This window comes from Mollisia scopiformis (assembly GCF_001500285.1).
Source record: "Mollisia scopiformis unplaced genomic scaffold LY89scaffold_9, whole genome shotgun sequence".
Classification (NCBI taxonomy): Eukaryota; Fungi; Ascomycota; class Leotiomycetes; order Helotiales; family Mollisiaceae; genus Mollisia; species Mollisia scopiformis.
Window position 1 is genome coordinate 388,766 of NW_017263589.1, and position 18,069 is coordinate 406,834.

The window sequence follows — 18,069 nt, forward strand, 5'->3', positions numbered from 1 at the left end:
TATCTTGATGTGTATCTGCATATCGTGCTCTTACATATTCTGCAGAGATGTTCACATGGATGCCATTCTCTCACACCTAAACAGTTATCAAACTTTGTTATTCCTGTGCCAAGTCCATTTCAGCTCACGAGAGCCTTTGTTGTCAATGGAAATGACATTCTAGAACTCAATTTGGGCTTGAATATAAGTTTTGTGGCACGAAGGATGGGTTGAGAAGCTGTCTTTCTCTGCTATGGCCAAGACATAGCTGCATGATAATCATCAAGCTGAAACCGAAGCTCGAGATACTGAAAGTTCCCAGCCTTCCTTTTGATACATATATCCGCTTTTCTTACCCCACAACGAGGTCCGCATCTTTTCGAACCCACTCTATCTTCCTCTCAACTCTACTACACACTTCCAAAATGGTCATCCCATTCGACACCGGCGACGCACCACTTACTGCCATCTGGGCAATCCACGAAGACGACGCAAAAGCACCCCAAAACGCACCATGGAGGACCATCGTAGCGCATTGGAGCAAGATCGACTATGCAGCAGAAAAGAAGAAGGGGCCTGGCACTCACCCTCAACCTGATTTCATGGGCGATGTCGTTGACCCCAGATCCACTCAGAAGTTCCCAGGCAACCTCCTCCTAAATGCCACCGTCGAAGGGCGTCTTCTCGGTTAGCATCCCTCTTTTCTCTTCTCATGGGAAGATCCATTAACATGTCTACAGAAACAAACTTCCAAGAAAAGCCCTGGAAGCAAGACTCCAAGATGACAGGCGACAAAATCCAATTCATGATCGACAGCGACGCCAAAGAAGGCGACATGCCCAAATACGCCCAAGGCCAGCGCGCCTTCCTCTGCGGTTTCGCATCTCACGCTCCGCCCTCAGGCAAAGGCAGCGAGCTGATCAAGCCTATCTATCGTGACGACTTCTGCACATGGGGCCACATCGAGGAGGGCGGCAAGCGGTGGAAGATCTTGCCGATGTATTTCATTCCTCACGGCGGCGGCATCGAGGCTCTTTGTCAGAATGTGTCGAAGTATAAGTTTAACGCTAGCAAGGGACCACACATTGCTGCGAGGATGGCGCAGAAGGTGCCAGAGTTGGTTAGTAGTGACTTGGTGGTTAGTGAGGAGAATCCTCAAGGGGATGGGGACGCGGCGAAGACGAATGGTGATGTGGATCCCGATAGTGTGGTTGTGGGAGGGGGAGATATCAAGTTTGATACTCCGGAGGAGGAGCCGGCTGATGATGAGGCTGTTGATGCTACTGAGGATGCGTTGTTGAAGGAGCCTTTGAAAGAAGCGAATTTTGGAGAGGAGGCTGAACGTGCTGATGAGGCTGCTGTGGAGCATGGGGATGATTGGTGATTGGTGGTGGGATAATGAGACGCTCTCCTTTTTGGATCTTAGCTCGGTATGGGTTCTTAGGGTAATGATAGGTTTGCTTTTCGCGCTCCTTCATCTTGAGACTGAGTTTCCATTGTTATGCTGTGTAAGGGACCTTGGGCTAAACTGCCCGCAAGCCAAGACTTGTGGCAAAGCACTTGCTCATGATTCGCTCTCCATGATAACATCCCACGCCAACTGATTACTAAACCAAGCCCCAGCTCGCAAGGCACTTCTAGCGTAGACCCTTTGGACAAATCAAACCCAATCTCATCTCCAGCAATTCCCGTAAGGCTGAAACTCCCTCAAATACATGCAAGCCAAGCACGGGAAGCTACACTTATCTTATCATATCATAAAATAACCCTATCATCAAGCTCCACGGCGGGATCTGGAACCTAGTAGACTGCGGGGTAAATCCTCACTCCCGCCTCTCTTGGCAAATCTTAACATGCTTGGCGGGAACATGCGTCAAATTAGCTGGAAGCAGCCAGCCACAAGGGAAAAAGTATATCTTCGAAGGATTTTGGGGATTCTGGACCAAGCCATGATTGTCATGTATGGTGGACTTTTGTGGAATACAGTCTGTCCATGCATCGAGGGTCCTGCGCTAGTGATTGCCAATGCTATTCGCATGCTGATGGAAAGGCAGGGCGCGGCTGTACAGGTCAATCCATTGAGGTGGGATATGTCATGATGGTTGAGGACCTGTGGCAGTGTCGCTGGTACTTGTTCTCATCGATTCACAAATTTGTGGCATATAGCTTATCATGGACTGGAGATGATGAGAAACAGAACACTGAAGAAAAGTAGTATTGCGAAATTGTTGTATCATATTTAAATGGCTATTTTTGGACGTGTTTTGCCCTCATCTGAGCGAATTGTATTGAGCGAAACTCCCTCCAAGCTCGAAACCTACTTTTGTCAGCACATTTCACGATTGGTTGGAGACTGGAAACCTACTTCAAAGCAATGCTCAATAGAAACGCCACAACTGTCTGTCTCGTTACAGATATTGCCAGAAATACTAGACTGTTGCAAAATTCGTGCCTATAGCTTTGCAACATCCACTAGCGTTTAACCTCGTCCACCAGCGCCATGGTTTGCCTTCGTGGGGCACTCTTGCTCTGGTGGGTGGACGTGAAAGTAGCAAATTGGGAATCCAGTAGTATCGTCAGCCTTTTCGACTCGCTTCCGAGGATCCCTGCCGAAGAGACGTAAAGCAGGCTGTTTTTCGTGTTCACAATGCTGAAATTCAAGCCAATCTTCAAGCAGATCAGGGAAAACGCGCATGCTCCGAACGACTCTTGCGGTATCTTTAAGTCCAACCCCGAGATGCGTATGAGCCAGCATTGCGGTGTAGAACCGATACAATTTGTTTTGGGGGCCCTTCGAGGTGCAGCTAAAAGCCTTCCCCATGTCTGATATACTTGAGAGAAAAGCACCCTTCGCCTTCAGCTTATCTTGCAACCCATCCATTGCAATGTCTCTTAGTCCATCAACTTTGTATTTATCCGCGAATCGATACAGCCGAAGATAGTCTTCGTGTGTTCGTTCTCTGTCAATGATTCGCTTCCGATCGCAATAAAGCAGGTTCACAAAATCTTGGACATCGATCAAAGCATCTTGCTCAAAGTAGAGCTCGTCCTGGAATTCTGGATCTTCGAGCCATTCCTTCATGATACTTGAGGCCGCGATGATGAGATTCCTATGTGCCGAATATACCTTGCGTTGCTGCGACTTGTTGTTTGCGAGTATCTTCACAGTCTGCACTCCCATTGTCCTATCGATATTAGCAACTTAGCTTGATGATAGGACAAGAGTACGCCTTACTCGATGAAAGGGATGTCTTTAGTCATGGCAGGAGGCTCTCCTCTTGAGGCTTGCTTGGGGAAAGGTCTTGGAGGCGGCGAGCTTGAAGAAACAAATAATTCTGGGAACTCCGGAGCAAGAGGCGAGCTCGAAAGGGGAATAATTGGGTGCATAGAGACAGTAGAAGAGCTTGGGGGAATAGAACTGGGAGCTTGCACCGGATGCAACGGGTCAGATCTTGCTCTCACGACTGGTTCCACTCCCGAGACTTGCGGATCTTGTCGTTGGCGTTTGAGAGATTCTCTCATGGTCCTGACGTTTGATGAAGAACGAGTGATGTTGTGGGATGGATATGTCGCTTCAGACAGAAGGTGAAGCTGGCACGTGCCTGCTATCGCAGCTTCCAAACAAGGAAGGAACAGCTTTCTTGCTACCGGAAATCAGACTTGAGCATCAAGAACTGCGGTAATAGAAAAGATCAAAGTTCTTCATGAGCGCGCAAGTCCACTAGCTTTTGAGCTGAGTTTGCTTCGTCGACACTCACTTCAAGGTCAACCAAGTACCTGCAGAGCTAAGAGCATGATGAGTGGGTTAATCTAAAATGCTGTCGAGAGGCTAGAGCTTGGTGTCTCATCCGTCTACATCTAATCTAACATGATGGTGCCATCTCAGATAGGTATTCTTTCTTCGATAATATCTGGATGTCTCGCTGGGCTTGCGGAGTTCAAGCTTGAGATGGCTACCACAACAAATGCAATTGCAAAGCAGCAAGTCAATGATTGCCCGTGTGCCTAAGCCTCGCGACCAAGGAATCGAGTGATGCTGCAAAAGACTCTCGAATTGTCGAGCACCGGTGCACTGTCAACGAACTGTCAAGTTCAGCATCGGGCTTGGAGAGACGAATCCCTCGGCCAAGTAAGGTAAAGCTTTGTCCCCGTTCAAGTCTTACAATCACCTCAACAACGAGTGCAGTAGTTGCAGACTCGTATTGAGCACCCAATCAGGCAATTGGACTTATTCAATGCATATATTTTGGAAGGTTCCCACATAGCATTGATCATCAGCCGCCTAGGATGGACATCTTATCTCTTACATTTCTTACAAATCAACTTTCCAATAGTATTTTCGAGAGCGGTGCCCACAATAGGTATATAACTGAAGTCAAAGAGAGTTCATGGATCCGGAGTTGAGCCCGACAGATCCCCCAAAGAAGTCATTGGTGTCTGACACTAAGAATCAGTCTTGAGCTCATGCCGTAAGACCATCTTACAAACTTGAGATTTCCATCCCTCTGAGAGTGCTTTTATATACAGAGATAGTTGATTTACAATCTGTTGTCCTTTTGTTGAAGGCTGACAACAGGCGCCGACTCGCCGACTACTCACCGTTGACCAGGAAGAGAGAATTGATTCGTTTGTCGGTATCTCTCATGCCGAGCATTAAGCTTGCAAACATCGAGAGAAGAATTTTTTTGGCTGTATAAGTAAGCTTTGCGACGTGCATGAAGAACCGTTAACCATGTTTCACCCGAAGTCTCCATTCGAACCCGCCTCGGCAACCTGTGGGCGGTCTCAAGCGGCAGAATACTTTTGTTGATTTCTAAGCCTCTCTTGCATCATATTCCTCTGGTATATTTAATCTCCTGAATTTCCCGTTGTAATTTTCTGCATCGAGCAAGCTTCCATTCCTTTCAATAAATTGACATTCACAATGGGCTCAACAGCGACACCCCAGAACACAGCAGCGCCGAACGCTCCTTACTTCACCCCAATTCAGTCCCCCCCTGCTGGAACAGCTCTCTCTGACAACCCACCTACCCTCTTTTCGCCTCTCAAAATCAGAGATGTTACTTTCCAGAATAGAATCTGTACGTAGACTTCTCATGCAATCCTCAGCCCTCTCTGCCAAATCTCAATGGCTCTTCAATCCTCTGCTTTCTACCCCGCCATCCCACTTTCACCCCTCACTGACTGACATCCATAGGGGTCGCACCAATGTGCATGTACTCAGCAGACAAAGGCCACCTCACCGACTTCCACCTCGTCCACCTAGGCGCATTCGCATATCGCGGCGCCTCCCTCACAATCGTTGAAGCCACCTCCGTCCTCGCCAACGGAGGAATCACCCCTCAAGATGCTGGTCTCTGGACCGACTCCCAAATCGCGCCCCTAAAACGCGTTGCCGATTTTATCCACTCGCAGAACCAGAAAATCGGCATCCAGCTCGCACACGCAGGCAGAAAAGCATCGTGCATTGCCCCGTGGCTGGTGGAGAGAGGAAAGGCTCTCACGGCCACGGAAGATGTTGGTGGATGGCCAGATGATGTTATGGGTGCCAGTGCTATAAAATGGGGCGAGGGCTATCCTTCTCCTCGTGAGATGACAAGTCAGGATATCAAAGATGTTATCAATGGATTCCGAGACTCTGCTAGGAGGTCTGTGGAAGCTGGAATCGATGTTATTGAGATTCATGCAGCCCATGGGTATCTCTTGTCCTCGTTCCTTTCTCCGACCTCAAATAAAAGGACCGATGCTTACGGTGGAAATTTCGAGAATCGAATCCGTATTTTGATTGAGATTATTACGAGTATCAGAGCCGTGATTCCCGAGGGAATGCCACTTTTGGTTAGAGTCAGTGCCACTGAGTGGCTGGAAGAATCCGATGAGCCGGAAAGCTGGAAAGTCGAAGATACGATCAGACTTGCCAAGTTGCTTCCGGCTCTAGGAGTCGATTTACTGGACGTCAGCTCTGGTGGTAATAACGAGAAGCAGCGCATCACCCCCTTCAATGATTTCCAAGTTGGCATAGCAGGCCAAGTCCGAGAAGCTTTATTCGCAGCTGGGGTCAAAGACCTGCTCATTGGAGCAGTGGGGATGATCACCGAAGCAGAAGCTGCGAAAGCAATTGTGGAGAATGGCAAAGCTCTCCGCGAAGCTGGTAGTGGAATGGGAGATAGTGAGGGGACAGAAGGGGCAGGGAAGGTTATTGAGATTGAGGATGAGCAGGGAGCCAAGGCGAAAGCTGATATTGTTCTTGTTGCGAGACAGTTTTTGAGGGAGCCGGAGTGGGCTTTGAGAGTTGCTTATAGACTTGGAGTTAAGGTTCAATGGCCACAGCAGTATCATAGAGGGCAATTTGTTAAGGGGAGTAGGATCTAGATTTGGATTACGCTTTGTTAAAGTTCGCATATAGAGAATGTATTAGACCGATTTTGATGACATCGTTCCATTGCTATCTTTGTCCTTGCTACTCTCATGGATGAACTGTCGAAAACCTGCAACTCTCCGTCAACGCCACTCCATCCACCCCTCGACCAAACTCCAACCACCAATTCCCACCCATTTCAAATCAACGCCCACCCACTCTACAACCAATGCCACTCAAAGCTCACCCTTCCCCTTCCCATCTTTCTCTCCTCCACCACCACCGGTAACCATCTTCCAAAGTCCGCCTGCGACACTGCTAAGGCCGGCTAGTCAGGCGCTCGCAGCCTTAGGAGGATACTGCTTGCCATCCTTCTCGACTTTGGGCTCACACTTTTGCTCTTTTCAGTACTGGGCAGAGGCAAAGAAAGGGGGAGGATGACGTACAGTGCATCTTTCTTCGGCGGGGATGCTGTCCATGACGCTTGGGACGTGGTTGCCGCAGCCGTACCAGCTGGTCTTCTCTGTGGGGTGTTAGTTTGTGGTTTGCAGGGAGGGGGGTATGGTATGGAGAGAAAGAATGAATGAATGAATGAATGTGAAAGGAGATGAGAGTACATACGGCAATTAGCGCAAGTAGCTTTCATACACATCTTGACTGGTTTTTCAAACCGAAATTGGTTGTGATAGCGGGGTAAATTTTCTTTCTTTGCTGATAAGCTTTTCTCTTGTTGTATTTGTCTTGGTTGAGAAAGTTGAGAGTGCGAGATCGAGGAAAGAGGTTGTTATATGTAGAGTGAACAGTAATCGCCGATTCGGGAAAGGGTGATTGATTAGAAGACCCGGTAGGGGGTTGAGTGAAGCTGCCGATTTCTCGATGGTGGCGGCGGGGATCTTCGCGGGACCAGATAAGCGAGGAGTCCGAACGTCGCCGATTAGAAAGGGGGAACATGTGACTTGGGGTGATTGTTGTTGAAATGAGTTTGTCGTAGTAAGATATAAAGGTTCTTAGTAAGATAATTACTACTGGAGTGATGCATATTTTCTGCAGGTTTATGCGAGTTGTTAGACATCGAAGAATGAGAGTATACACACGTGACCCTTTGAAATCTCATACCGTCACCTAAGTCTGTCGCGACTACCATTGTCTTGAAATTGCCTTATCTCCTAGAAAACAATGGAATCCAAAAGTCGTGTCATGCCGTATTTTTCGGCAACTCTGATATCATGTAAACGTGCAAAGGACAAGCTATGCTAGCAAGCTTCTATCTCGCACCTGTCCACCACTTCAGAAAGTCGCGGAGTCAAAATTTCGACCTGACGGACGACATTTGTCACTAACATGACATAAGAGCGGTAATCCATAGAAGTCTCGGCGTACACAGCCATGAGTAGCAGCGCCTGAATGGATTCCTTGCTTGCAGGTTGCAGAATAAGGTCTGGCAATACCATCACTGCATTGCGGTAGTATGCCTTGGTAATGCAATTCTGTTGACTTTCTGAACTAGAGACGGTGTTGAACCTCACGCCCATGGCAATCCAAGTACTGATGATTGCCCATCTAGCAGGATTGCCTGCTGGATCAGTGCTGCTGATTGCGTGCTGTTCAGCGTTAAGCCTATTGAGCGTAGGAAGATCGAACATTGGGTAGACGGCGTTAATCTCGTCGTAAGTGATCTTGAATAGGTTTTTGAATCCGATCTTGGGATATTAGAGGAACAAAGCCTTCGGGTGACTTCTGTCCTTCGACAGTCCTCATCAGGTCTTCGAGAGGAAGCATGTTGCTCTCGGGGGGTAGCAAGTGTGGAAGTCCTTCTTGCAGAAGTGCTTCCAGCTCTATGAACTCTTCGGATAAGTCGAGACGGGCCTGAGTTCAGGGACATCTCTCGCTGCATTGGCCGAGCCATCACTGTTGCCTGGAGAATTTTCATGGTAATCCATTAAGACTATTCCGGGAGGTTCTTTTCTATGTGCTGAGCTGCCTTGCTGTTCCAAATCCTCAGCGCTCTTTTTTCTAGTAAGTAGGGTTAGCTCCAATGGGGAAAAACAAAAGCCCAAAAGGGAAGAAAAGGATGACTCGCTTTTTTCCAGGACCTCGCATCTTTCTGATGGGTAGATACTCGCACTGTAAGCCACGGGCAGCGCAGCTAGAGCAGGATGGCGATTTTCTATCGCATCCTATCTTGCGGTCTCTACAAGATATGCAAGCCTGTAAAAGCATTAGTCGAAGCTTGAATACAATGAAAGAGAATGAGGCAAGCGTGGGGAAAAGGCTTGTTTTGGAGAGTGCATGGATTTTGAGAAACGGCCTCCGCTGGCTGAGAGTGGACATAGAAGGTTATTAAAAGGGCAACGGCATGTCTACTTTACGAAGAGTATTGATATGCTAATTTTGGAAAAAATATTGATTGGGGCACAAATTGCAAAAGTTGCATGTGATGCTGTTGAATCTTTGGGATCATGAGAGATTGGATGTACCACGAATGCTTTTCCTTTTCTCCGCCTTCCACCAACGCCTCTAGGTGCTCCAGCATTCAATTGTGGATGCGCTCGCTCCATCTGTGACCAATCTCGAGCATTTGTCTGCATGATGGATCTGTCGAACAGCGTCTTTTGCTACCCGACAGCAGAACGGACTCAATTTTTGACCGCTCGGAATCAAATTTTGCTACATTTGTCAACGCCGACATCAAATTGAGAGATGCTGCATCTGTACGGATTAGGTAAGGCGCAAAGCTTGCCGATAGGCCTCTCAACTTTGACGGAGAAAAGTAGCTACCACATCGCCGGAACCTAATTTTGATCCCATTCGAATCTTAAGTGGAATCTTCATTTTGGTGGCGAGAGTGATGGTATTTCCGAAGGTCTTCTGCGGAGATCATCTAGAGCATATAAAAATGTCCAGACGCCGTTTGACTACCTTCTGCAGTTCCATCTTTCTAACATCACCCCTTCTCATACGCTTGCAATATTTTGATCAAACTCTCTTGCAATAGCTACAATGGTTGTCGTTGCGGTTGCTGGTGGTACTGATGCAGTGGGTCGCAGTATTGTCGAATCGTTGATGGCTCAGGGGAAGCATGAAGTCCTAATTCTAAGCCGCACAGTTTGGAACTCCTTCTCCAGTAACTCGTTATTAAGCTGACATATCCTAAGGCCAACCCTATGAAAGAAAAAGAAACCGGTGCTCGTCTTGTTGCTGTGGATTATGAGGAAGTCGCAGCACTCACGAAGATCCTCGAGGATAACAATGCCCATACTATTATCTCTACTTTGGCTATGATGCCTAACGACGCTGGGTCTTTGGAGCAGAATCTGATCCAGGCGGCTAATACTTCTAAAATGACCAAGAGATTCGTTCCTAGCGAATTTGGGTTCCCTCAGCGGGCCGAGTAAGTGCCGCGTTCAATGATGTTACTCTCAGCAAACGTTAATCCGTCGTGCCAAAGAGATGGGCACATTTTCCCTACCATCCCCATGAAGCAAGCTTCAAGAAGTGCTCTCGAAGCGAGTAGCCTGGAGTGGACTGTAGTGTACAATGGCTACTTCATGGACTACTTTGGGATGCCCCAGCTTGCGTCTCGCTTAGCACCTTATGTCGTACTTCTAGACATTCCAGGAAATGCAGCTGCTATTCCAGGTGATGGTAACAAGCTCGTCACCTTCACACATACCTCAGACGTGGGCAGATTCGTTACTGCTCTCATAGATTTTGAAGAGTGGGACCGTGTTAGTTTCATCATTGGCGACAAGATGACACTGAACGAAGCCGTCAAACTAGCTGAAGTGGCGAAGGGTGAAGTTTAGATTCGGCGATCTCATTGTTTCATTACTAATAATCTCATCTTAGGTTCTAAATTTAAGGTCGATTATGATGATCTTGACAAGTTGAAAAGGGGAGAGGTAACCGAATTGCCTTCTCAAATATCAAGCTACTCTGTTATTCCCAGAGAATTTGTTCAAGCTATCAACAGTGCGTTTGGAATCTGGGTTGACCGCGGAGACTTTGATTTCGACGAGAAGACGAGCCTGAACACAAATTTTCCAGATATCAAGCCGATGAAGCTTAAAGAGCTGCTTGAAAAGGCGTGGAAAAACTAGAGTTTGAGGTAATTGATCAATGGATTACGGATGAGAAGAGGATTTCGCTCGAAGCGCTACTTTCTTTTCTGGCCTATTACGACGTTCCTGCAAGCACAATGTCAGCTACAAAACTCCCCAGCTTCACCATCACAGTGACTACTTAGAAAAATATGCTAGAGCTTACAAGTTAAGTCAAGAAATGTGGGACTTACTAGTTGTAATGAACGTGAATCTTCTTGTCTGCTAACTCAGCACGGACTTTTGTGAGAAAGGCCAAGACCTCTTCTTGCGTCCAACCAAGCACATTCGTGAACAGTCTGAGAGATACTGCCTCCAACCCTTCCGACTTAACAATGTGGTGCCAGGTCCCAATCTCTTTCTACATATTCCATTACCAACATCAGCACTTCTCAACAAGGTCTGAAGAAAATGGCTAGGCCAGAGTCATACACACATAATGTTTTTCCTTAGGCCAAGTTCCCAGTGGCACAATCAGTACTTGCTCCTGTATATTTTCAAAACCAGCCTCTTCCACCCACTTCTTAAGATGAGCTCCTGGTTTCCAATCTCGGCCTATTCTATCCGTTGCCTCATACAGAAGTCGATGATATTTGAGGATGTAACTGTCAGCTGGGAGAGAGTTATCATTTGAATGGAGAGTAAAGTCCCAGTCTTTGAATTCACACCAGCCATCAGGTTCCAAGTGCCTGTGGACACATCCAATTTAGTGATGAAATCGATTATGTCAGGGATCAAATGTAAGTGGAAGAAAAGAGAACACTGACGTGAAGACCTGTTTTACGAGTTTTGGCCAGTTCATGATGGATGCTGACTTGAGTGGGAGTTAGTCTAACATCACCTTATAATAACGAGAGCTAAGGATGCAGCCGGAAGTACTCGACAGATCTGTTCCGTTACGTGCTCCTCAGCCACAGATTGGGAGTCTCATATCTGAAAGAATGGATTGACGAACATAAAGCGAACATGTATCAAGTCGAAGGGGGTGTTGTATGTCCATTCGCCCTCAACGTCATCAACCTCGAATTGCACATTCGGTGGGGTCCTCGACTCTTTGATTAGCTAGTTTCTCAATCGATATGTAAATAGTCCTCGACACTTACATGGTAGGCTGTGTCGGACTGAGATCAACACCAATTACCTGCTAGGCATAAGTACTGTGCGCTTCCAAAGTTGTTTTACTTACCTCAGCCGAAGAATATTCATCTCCTGTCCACCAATCAGCTGAAGAACGGAACTCCTCCGAAGAGAAAATACGGACCCATATCAATGGCCCAGATACCGGTGCCACACCCAACATCCAAGATGCGTTGTGGATTAGACCCAATAGGCGCAACATGTAATTTGCCTTTCAGCAACAGAGTTGCGAGGTGGTGATGCATGTCAAGACGATCATTCTCAGCTTCGTCGTTCGGAGCATAGTAACCTAGAATCGAGTTCAGTAAATGCAAATCGATCACAGGAACGGAGACTGACTCCCAGCTCGGTACGCGTGGTAGCGACTGCCATTCTCGTACGTGTGGTTCTTAATGCTAGAAGAGAGTGAGGTAGTGTAAGACTCTCTTAGCTAATGTCAGTGGGAATATGAGGAATTTACCGAAGTGAAAAGGAGATTTTGGGCCTGATCTTACGAATCGTCGCCATATGTCGAGTCAGCATCATCTGCGTCGACTTCAACCAATGGCCCTGAAATAGGGGTGGTCTCGACAAGCGCTTCGGAAGGTTCAGCCATTTTGTATAATTGATCTCGATCTTGAGGTGAGCCTGAATTTTAACGACGAAGAAGCGCAAAATGACTCCACATTTTTTGCCCAGAAGTTTTTCGTAAGCAGCGGGGTTGGCCTCATGTTCAGGGGTGGTCGTCACAAGTCAGGCCATGCAAAGGAAGACGTCCAGGATCCACTGTAGCACACGAGCAAGCGGATGTCATTGGAGACGTCTGCAGATTCAAGTCGCACTCGCTTCGCACCAGTTTCCGAAGCACAAGATCGGTGTGGGTCTAAAGCTATTGCGAACCATCACAGTAAAAGAGAATTAAGTAGCTAAAGTTGATAGCTAGTATCCTCTTTTTTATTCCGAACTCCATCGCTTTTACAGCTGTGCTACCCAACTTAGTTCCACTTCCGGGTGGATCAGAGTCTCGTGGTCACCCCCTATTTTGGTACCGAACCTCTAGATAAATACTAGCCTAGTACTCCGTTCGGGATGTCACTAGTCAGTACAAAACCCTCTTTATTCGAGATATTTCACTACCTGACAATGACAAATCTTCCCCAATGGCTGAAAGCTTTTGAAGGCGCATGCTCCACTGAGTTTACGCAACTTCTAAAGTTTTGCTTGAATAGAACATCTGATTGCTTGGAGAGAAGCCAAATAACTTGAAGACACTCTCAAACATCAAAGACGAGACTTGGCATTTCTCAAAACGAAGAACCACGATTTGCTGAGCAATTCTTTGAGCTCCGATTTGTCAAAGACTTCAGTCCAGAGAGAGACTTTGGAACGTCTGCGGGCCGTAGCAAAACTACCTAGATGAACGCGAGCGCTGGAAACCCGCTCGAAGGTCTTTGCCGACAAAAGGAAAGTCGTAGTCTTTGATACAAGTGGAGGTGCCACTCTTTAGGATCGAGCATTTATCGGTAGAGGGGGCGAGAATCTTTTGAATGGAGGTCTCGTAGGTTTGGAGGCCAAGAACGGAGAGATCAGAGTTAGGGCAAGTATTAAGAATACCGGTCGAAGCGTTAGCGAGGAACGGGGGAGGAAGCCAGAGAGCTGACTTGGAGAGTGGGCAAGAGAACTTGCAGCATTCGCAAGTATAGAGAGAGGTCATGCTGCTGTCACTTGATATGCAAGAGGATGATGTATTCGTTGATGAGGATGTCGCGCTTGAAGTCAAATTTCAGTAGATCTAGCCGAGATTACAGGCTATTCATATCGTTAACAGGATTTCGCAAGTCGAGAAGATGAAAAGGACGGACAGCAAGCTCAAACTCCATAGGGTGCGGGTAGAATGGGATATCCGCGTTCAGGACGACGCCGCCAGGGATTGCGCCGTCAAAGTAAGACATGGCGGCTAATTGGTGCTCGCACGAGTAGACCTACATTCATCAGTCAGTTCAAGTCAAGCTCATAACCCAGAATATAAGACTTGTAGTGCAACGAACTTAATTCCAACAACTTTGAAGCCAACACCCCACATTCGAACCAAGCCATTGTCCCGTACGCGCATCAACACAGTTATGGACCTTTTTTCCACAACCATTTAGACATGATGTTCCTTCCGAGGCTTGAGTATCGTAGTAAGAAAGGAAACCCTTTGTATCCACACAGCCATCTCCATTCGGGTTCCAATTAGTCGTGAGATTTGTAGATGCACCTAACGCTGTAGAAGGGACAATCAAGGCAAGAATAAAACCTCATGTGGCTGAAACACGCATATTGTTACTCCAACTTGAGCTTTGACAACGAGCGTGAGAGAGGATGCCAAACTTCTATTTGATCACACTTATTGAAGTGAATATTTCACAATAATAAGAAGTCGATAATAGTAAAGAGTTAACAATAATAGAAAGTCGGCAACCAATAAAGAGTTGATAGCGACAAACAAACTCACAATCACCCGCAGTCTTTTAGAAAATTGGCTTCTCAAATGAGGGGGTAAAAGGCATAGAACATGTAGGAAAAGAGAAAGGCCCGTCCCTGTGACAAATGTTGCACTTTGCTTTTCGCAGAACTTTCCAGAGGAGCTCTTTTGGAGTTTATATAGGCAAGCAATAGACGGCCGCAAATTTGCCGTCAAGTATCGATAATTCACTGCTTCAGACGGGAACCAAGCTCAATTAAGGGACGGAATGTCCTTAGCAGGGTCCTATGATCCGTGGCGCCGCGATCCGTGCTCTTCGAACACTTTTTTCAATCACTACTGTTCCCTCAAATATATATACACCGCTTGCCTTGCCGTCTTGTTCTTCTCCAGACGGAAAACAAGTATCATCACCTCTACCTAAATGTGCTGCGGATTCCAACGCCTTCCCCCACAAAGATTGCGTGAGTTTGGATTCTCGTCCGTCAATATCGCATTAAAAGGACAGATGGCAATCATGACTATCAATTGCAATCAATATTTCACGAACAAGTAACAACAAGTAACAACAACTGGCAACAACTGGCAACAGTCAAAGTAGAGATTGAAATAGCGAAGGTTGGAATTCCTATACGACTGAAGTTCTTCCTTCACTCGGAGCTTTGAAGTAGCATCTATTAGGAAATAGTCAGCTAGACATATGCAGCGTACAATGACTGTCCTATTGTGAGATGGTTTGCCTGCAATCTTGCCAAAATCCTTTGCGATCTGCCACACCACACTTGCTCCTCTAATATAATTCTTACTCCCGCTCGTTGGGTGACTTTAAGCACGTGACCAGAGAGAGCCTTGGAGCATTATCATTTTTCAATTTTCTCACCATCTGTCTCCATTATTCCGGGTCGCCACCGAGAGTCATCACAGGTGTCTCGATGGAACGATAAACTTTCGGTTGACGTCCACCAGCTACGCCAACCATCACTGATTGGTCTCGCGTTGCAGCTCCCCACGATTCTGACTCGCCCCTCGACTTCCTCTTCCCCAACTTCACAAGGGCCATTCGCTGCCGCTGGTACATCTCTCTCTGGATCGGATCGTGTGCCCATTCAGGCTCTGTCAAATCACAACAAATACCAACACGAATACACGTGCTGCATTTTCGGGTGCCGCTTACTTCGTGGAATGTGTATACGCCGTCGCATTTCTTTTTACATTCCTTGTAAGTATAGCAGCCTGAGAAGAGTTGATAAGTTCTTGTTACGTGCTGTGGCCTTGATTGCTCACTCACCATCGCGGCGTCTGGCATCTGTTCTGGAACCATTCTGTTGCAAGGCGCTAGACGAGGGCTGCGAGTTTTGATGCGCCGCCCCCTGCGAACTTGCAGATTGTCTGAGAGTCTCACTCGGTGTAGGGCTTGATGCCTCAAATGCTTGAACCACTAGGCTGCTAGTCGTAGGTGGTCGATTTGTTTTTTGAGCAGTTGCTTAGTATTGATCTTGGCCAGACAGCTCTTCTCCGGAAGGTTCTTCGTCATTGTGCATGTTCTGGTCCTCACTTGCGCCGTACACGAAATCGATGTCTCTGTCCAAAGCCTTAGACCTCCATTCCCCAGTGATCGTTCTGTCGTCTTGCCCAAGTGTTTGTTCTTTGGCAAGTTGGAACAATCGAGCGCCGACTTGGTTTGGAAAGAGCGCTTGAACATACACTTTTAACTGCATCTCGGTAATTTCCCAGATAAGATTATAGTGTAACTCTCTGAACTTTTTCCGACGATGGAGCTTGACCTGTTTTTCAGGATGCCAGATCGTCTGAAGGTCATCTCTACCATAAGCGCCAACGATATTGCCCTGCACGTCGAGTTTCTGAGACATAACGAGGTCCCAGGCGAATGGGATCTGTTGGACATGCACTGTCAAGATATTAGTCACTCTTCTGGCAGTCTCGCGTTGGAGAACAGCCTACTTCTCTGGCCAGCGATAAACAGTTCATTTTGTTGGTGGGCTTCAGTCCACAATGTGTACGACTTCCCATCTAGCTGAGGCAGCGGAACATCTTCGTCGGAGACTATAATGATATCCTCAAAACCTAATTCGTCCTCACTAAATGGCCAAGTGTGATACCGGATACCATCTTCGCCGATGTCGTGAGCTCGACCATCCTGGACAATGGTTTCCTAAAGTTTCATCGCCTTTAGCTTTGTTTTCAGAGTCAATCGACCTACCACTTACCTTCGGAAGAGTCCACTCAATAACCTTCAGTCTAAAGCCATCATTTGGGCCATCTTTGGCATTTCTGGAATATTCAAAGGGCAATGCGCCGTGGGCTTGCGGATTCGGGAAGATCTTTGCAACCTCGTCGCAATACCATAGTGTAACCAGTGTTCCATAGCTTTTAAGCGTTTTGAACCTTCGAACGAATGTCTCGTCTAGCGTCAATCGTTCCGAAATTGCACCCTTGACCACATCGAGCTTTCCAGATTGACTGTGCCGAATTCTAACCTTGCTGCTGATAGGGCTATTGGCCATTCGCTTTTGAAGATACGCGGAAGTACCACCGAACTGCCCCAAGAAAACAATCGTCTGTATCAAACTTTAGCAGATGGGCAAATCCAATAGTGGATCAGTCGCGAACCTTAATGGAAGGAAACTTCTTCAAAGCGCCTCGTCAATTGCTCGCTCAAGGAGATCAATCACCGGGTCGAAACAACCATCCAGATGCTTCCTAGATCATTATATCAGCAAGCGCATTAGTTAATAATCGTCATTCAGTCTGACCTGTGGAATTTCATGCAGTCATTTTCGAATCCTTTACGGGGATTCGCTTTCAGCCTATTGAGAGGGCAATTCCAAGTCCTAGAACGAGGTCCCAGTGCGGCACCGCATTTCTTTTTCTCCTCTCCGAATTTTCGGCAAATTTGCTTAACAGCTCGCTCTATATCACCAGGGTAGTCTTTCTTGGTGATTCGTGGCCGGAGCATTCGTTCGAATTCGGCCTGCACAGCTTCCCCACACACTTCTCGTGCTATGGTTGGGTCAGCAGGTATGATGCTATGAGATGGGATCATGGATCGTGTTCCTACACTGCGTCTTGTCTAACTGCTCAACTCCCAGTGGAGTTTTGCTTACCAGTCTCAACGGTGTCAGGCACCCAGTGCCGCCACCAATATCTAAGGCAAAGAAACAATCTCCTTCCTATAGCTTATCAAAAAGTCATCGATATGTAGCCATGGTTCATGGCAGCACCATTCACTCACGTTGAGTTCATCGAGATTTGTTGACTGTGCTTCGAAGTCGATCGAAGATGCTTCGGCGACGGTCTCACGTAACCATTCCTTGACACCACAAAGGGTCTCGGACACCGTATAGACATTCTCAACTCCAAACGAGATGTTCTTCAGATCGTAGTCTGCAATTCCCTTCTGCAAAGCCCTGGCTCCGATTCTTGCGACCGTACTATGTACTCGATCAGACCACCCGGCAGGGAAAGCAAGGACAAGCTCGATTTTGTGATTTTGCAAGCTGATTGAGTACTTTCGTTTGGCATTGTCTAGAACGTGTGCGAGTACTCGACTTAAGAAATCCTCGAAGACATCATTTAGGTGCTTTTCCAATGTCATAATCAGATTCATTCGCATGGCTCCATACCTCTCTGAAGCGGCGGAAGCAACTTGTATCTCGTTGGGATTCGGAAGTAATAGCTTGATTGCCTCAACAACGAATACGTCGCTGTGTGGAATTTCGTGAAAAGGATCGTCAAGGTACTGTTGTGCTTCGAAGCCCCATTACAGCAGTTCGCAGGTTTCTCTGCTGTAAATTAAGTCTGTAGGTAAGCAATTGTTCCCTGTTGCACCGATAATGCAGCTTGGCTAGTCTATGACATCACAAACACTTCCAAGTATTTCTCGTCGTGGCCGTCCTTCATTGTCAAAGGAATCACGAACGCGAGCGTGGCTTGAGGTCGTCGCGCTGGTACCTAGATCAACGGCCACAATCAGAGTCTGTTGGGTCATACTGATATATCGGACGATATGTTTTGGCAAGATTGACGGA

At 47.1% G+C, this 18,069-nt stretch overlaps 8 protein-coding genes across 8 annotated transcripts; 3 read left to right on the forward strand and 5 right to left on the reverse strand.

Annotated features, from left to right (window-relative positions):
- Positions 1-404: 404 nt before the first annotated feature.
- Positions 405-1,363, forward strand: LY89DRAFT_732158 (uncharacterized protein; the record flags this gene model as incomplete). Its single annotated transcript, XM_018219651.1, has 2 exons — positions 405-666; positions 720-1,363. The coding sequence occupies 2 exons, from the start codon at positions 405-407 to the stop codon at positions 1,361-1,363; spliced, it is 906 nt and encodes a 301-aa protein (XP_018072958.1).
- A 1,095-nt stretch (positions 1,364-2,458) lies between these two features.
- LY89DRAFT_717189 (uncharacterized protein) lies at positions 2,459-3,720 on the reverse strand (the record flags this gene model as incomplete). Its single annotated transcript, XM_018218330.1, has 2 exons — positions 3,215-3,720; positions 2,459-3,164 (listed from the first exon to the last, which is right to left on the reverse strand). The coding sequence occupies exons 1-2, from the start codon at positions 3,499-3,501 to the stop codon at positions 2,459-2,461; spliced, it is 993 nt and encodes a 330-aa protein (XP_018072959.1). The 5' UTR covers positions 3,502-3,720.
- Positions 3,721-4,903: 1,183 nt separating this feature from the next.
- On the forward strand, positions 4,904-6,417 carry LY89DRAFT_642992 (NADH-dependent flavin oxidoreductase-like protein; the record flags this gene model as incomplete). The annotated part of the gene is made up of 2 exons (XM_018211777.1): positions 4,904-5,060; positions 5,177-6,417. 2 exons carry the CDS (start codon positions 4,904-4,906, stop codon positions 6,349-6,351), a joined length of 1,332 nt encoding a protein of 443 aa, XP_018072960.1. The 3' UTR covers positions 6,352-6,417.
- Positions 6,418-6,420: 3 nt separating this feature from the next.
- On the reverse strand, positions 6,421-6,989 carry LY89DRAFT_642993 (uncharacterized protein; the record flags this gene model as incomplete). The annotated part of the gene is made up of 3 exons (XM_018211778.1): positions 6,421-6,729; positions 6,784-6,860; positions 6,959-6,989. 3 exons carry the CDS (start codon positions 6,987-6,989, stop codon positions 6,670-6,672), a joined length of 168 nt encoding a protein of 55 aa, XP_018072961.1. The 3' UTR covers positions 6,421-6,669.
- Positions 6,990-9,337: 2,348 nt separating this feature from the next.
- LY89DRAFT_581910 (NAD(P)-binding protein) lies at positions 9,338-10,437 on the forward strand (the record flags this gene model as incomplete). Its single annotated transcript, XM_018209132.1, has 4 exons — positions 9,338-9,442; positions 9,493-9,728; positions 9,786-10,132; positions 10,187-10,437. 4 exons carry the CDS (start codon positions 9,338-9,340, stop codon positions 10,435-10,437), a joined length of 939 nt encoding a protein of 312 aa, XP_018072962.1.
- Positions 10,438-10,630: 193 nt separating this feature from the next.
- LY89DRAFT_774453 (S-adenosyl-L-methionine-dependent methyltransferase) lies at positions 10,631-12,208 on the reverse strand (the record flags this gene model as incomplete). Its single annotated transcript, XM_018221967.1, has 8 exons — positions 10,631-10,798; positions 10,874-11,126; positions 11,205-11,251; positions 11,389-11,482; positions 11,541-11,578; positions 11,676-11,863; positions 11,914-11,999; positions 12,069-12,208. Coding segments are annotated over 8 exons (1,014 nt in total), but the record flags the coding sequence as incomplete, so codon positions are not given.
- A 2,508-nt stretch (positions 12,209-14,716) lies between these two features.
- On the reverse strand, positions 14,717-15,422 carry LY89DRAFT_500033 (uncharacterized protein). The gene has a single exon (XM_018207957.1). The coding sequence runs from the start codon at positions 15,339-15,341 to the stop codon at positions 14,913-14,915; it is 429 nt and encodes a 142-aa protein (XP_018072964.1). The 5' UTR covers positions 15,342-15,422; the 3' UTR covers positions 14,717-14,912.
- Positions 15,423-16,901: 1,479 nt separating this feature from the next.
- LY89DRAFT_774460 (uncharacterized protein) lies at positions 16,902-18,026 on the reverse strand. The gene is given in 4 exon segments (XM_018221968.1): positions 16,902-17,041; positions 17,100-17,217; positions 17,274-17,885; positions 17,898-18,026. The coding sequence occupies 2 exon segments, from the start codon at positions 17,652-17,654 to the stop codon at positions 17,212-17,214; spliced, it is 387 nt and encodes a 128-aa protein (XP_018072965.1). The 5' UTR covers positions 17,655-17,885; positions 17,898-18,026; the 3' UTR covers positions 16,902-17,041; positions 17,100-17,211.
- Between the last annotated feature and the right edge of the window lie 43 nt (positions 18,027-18,069).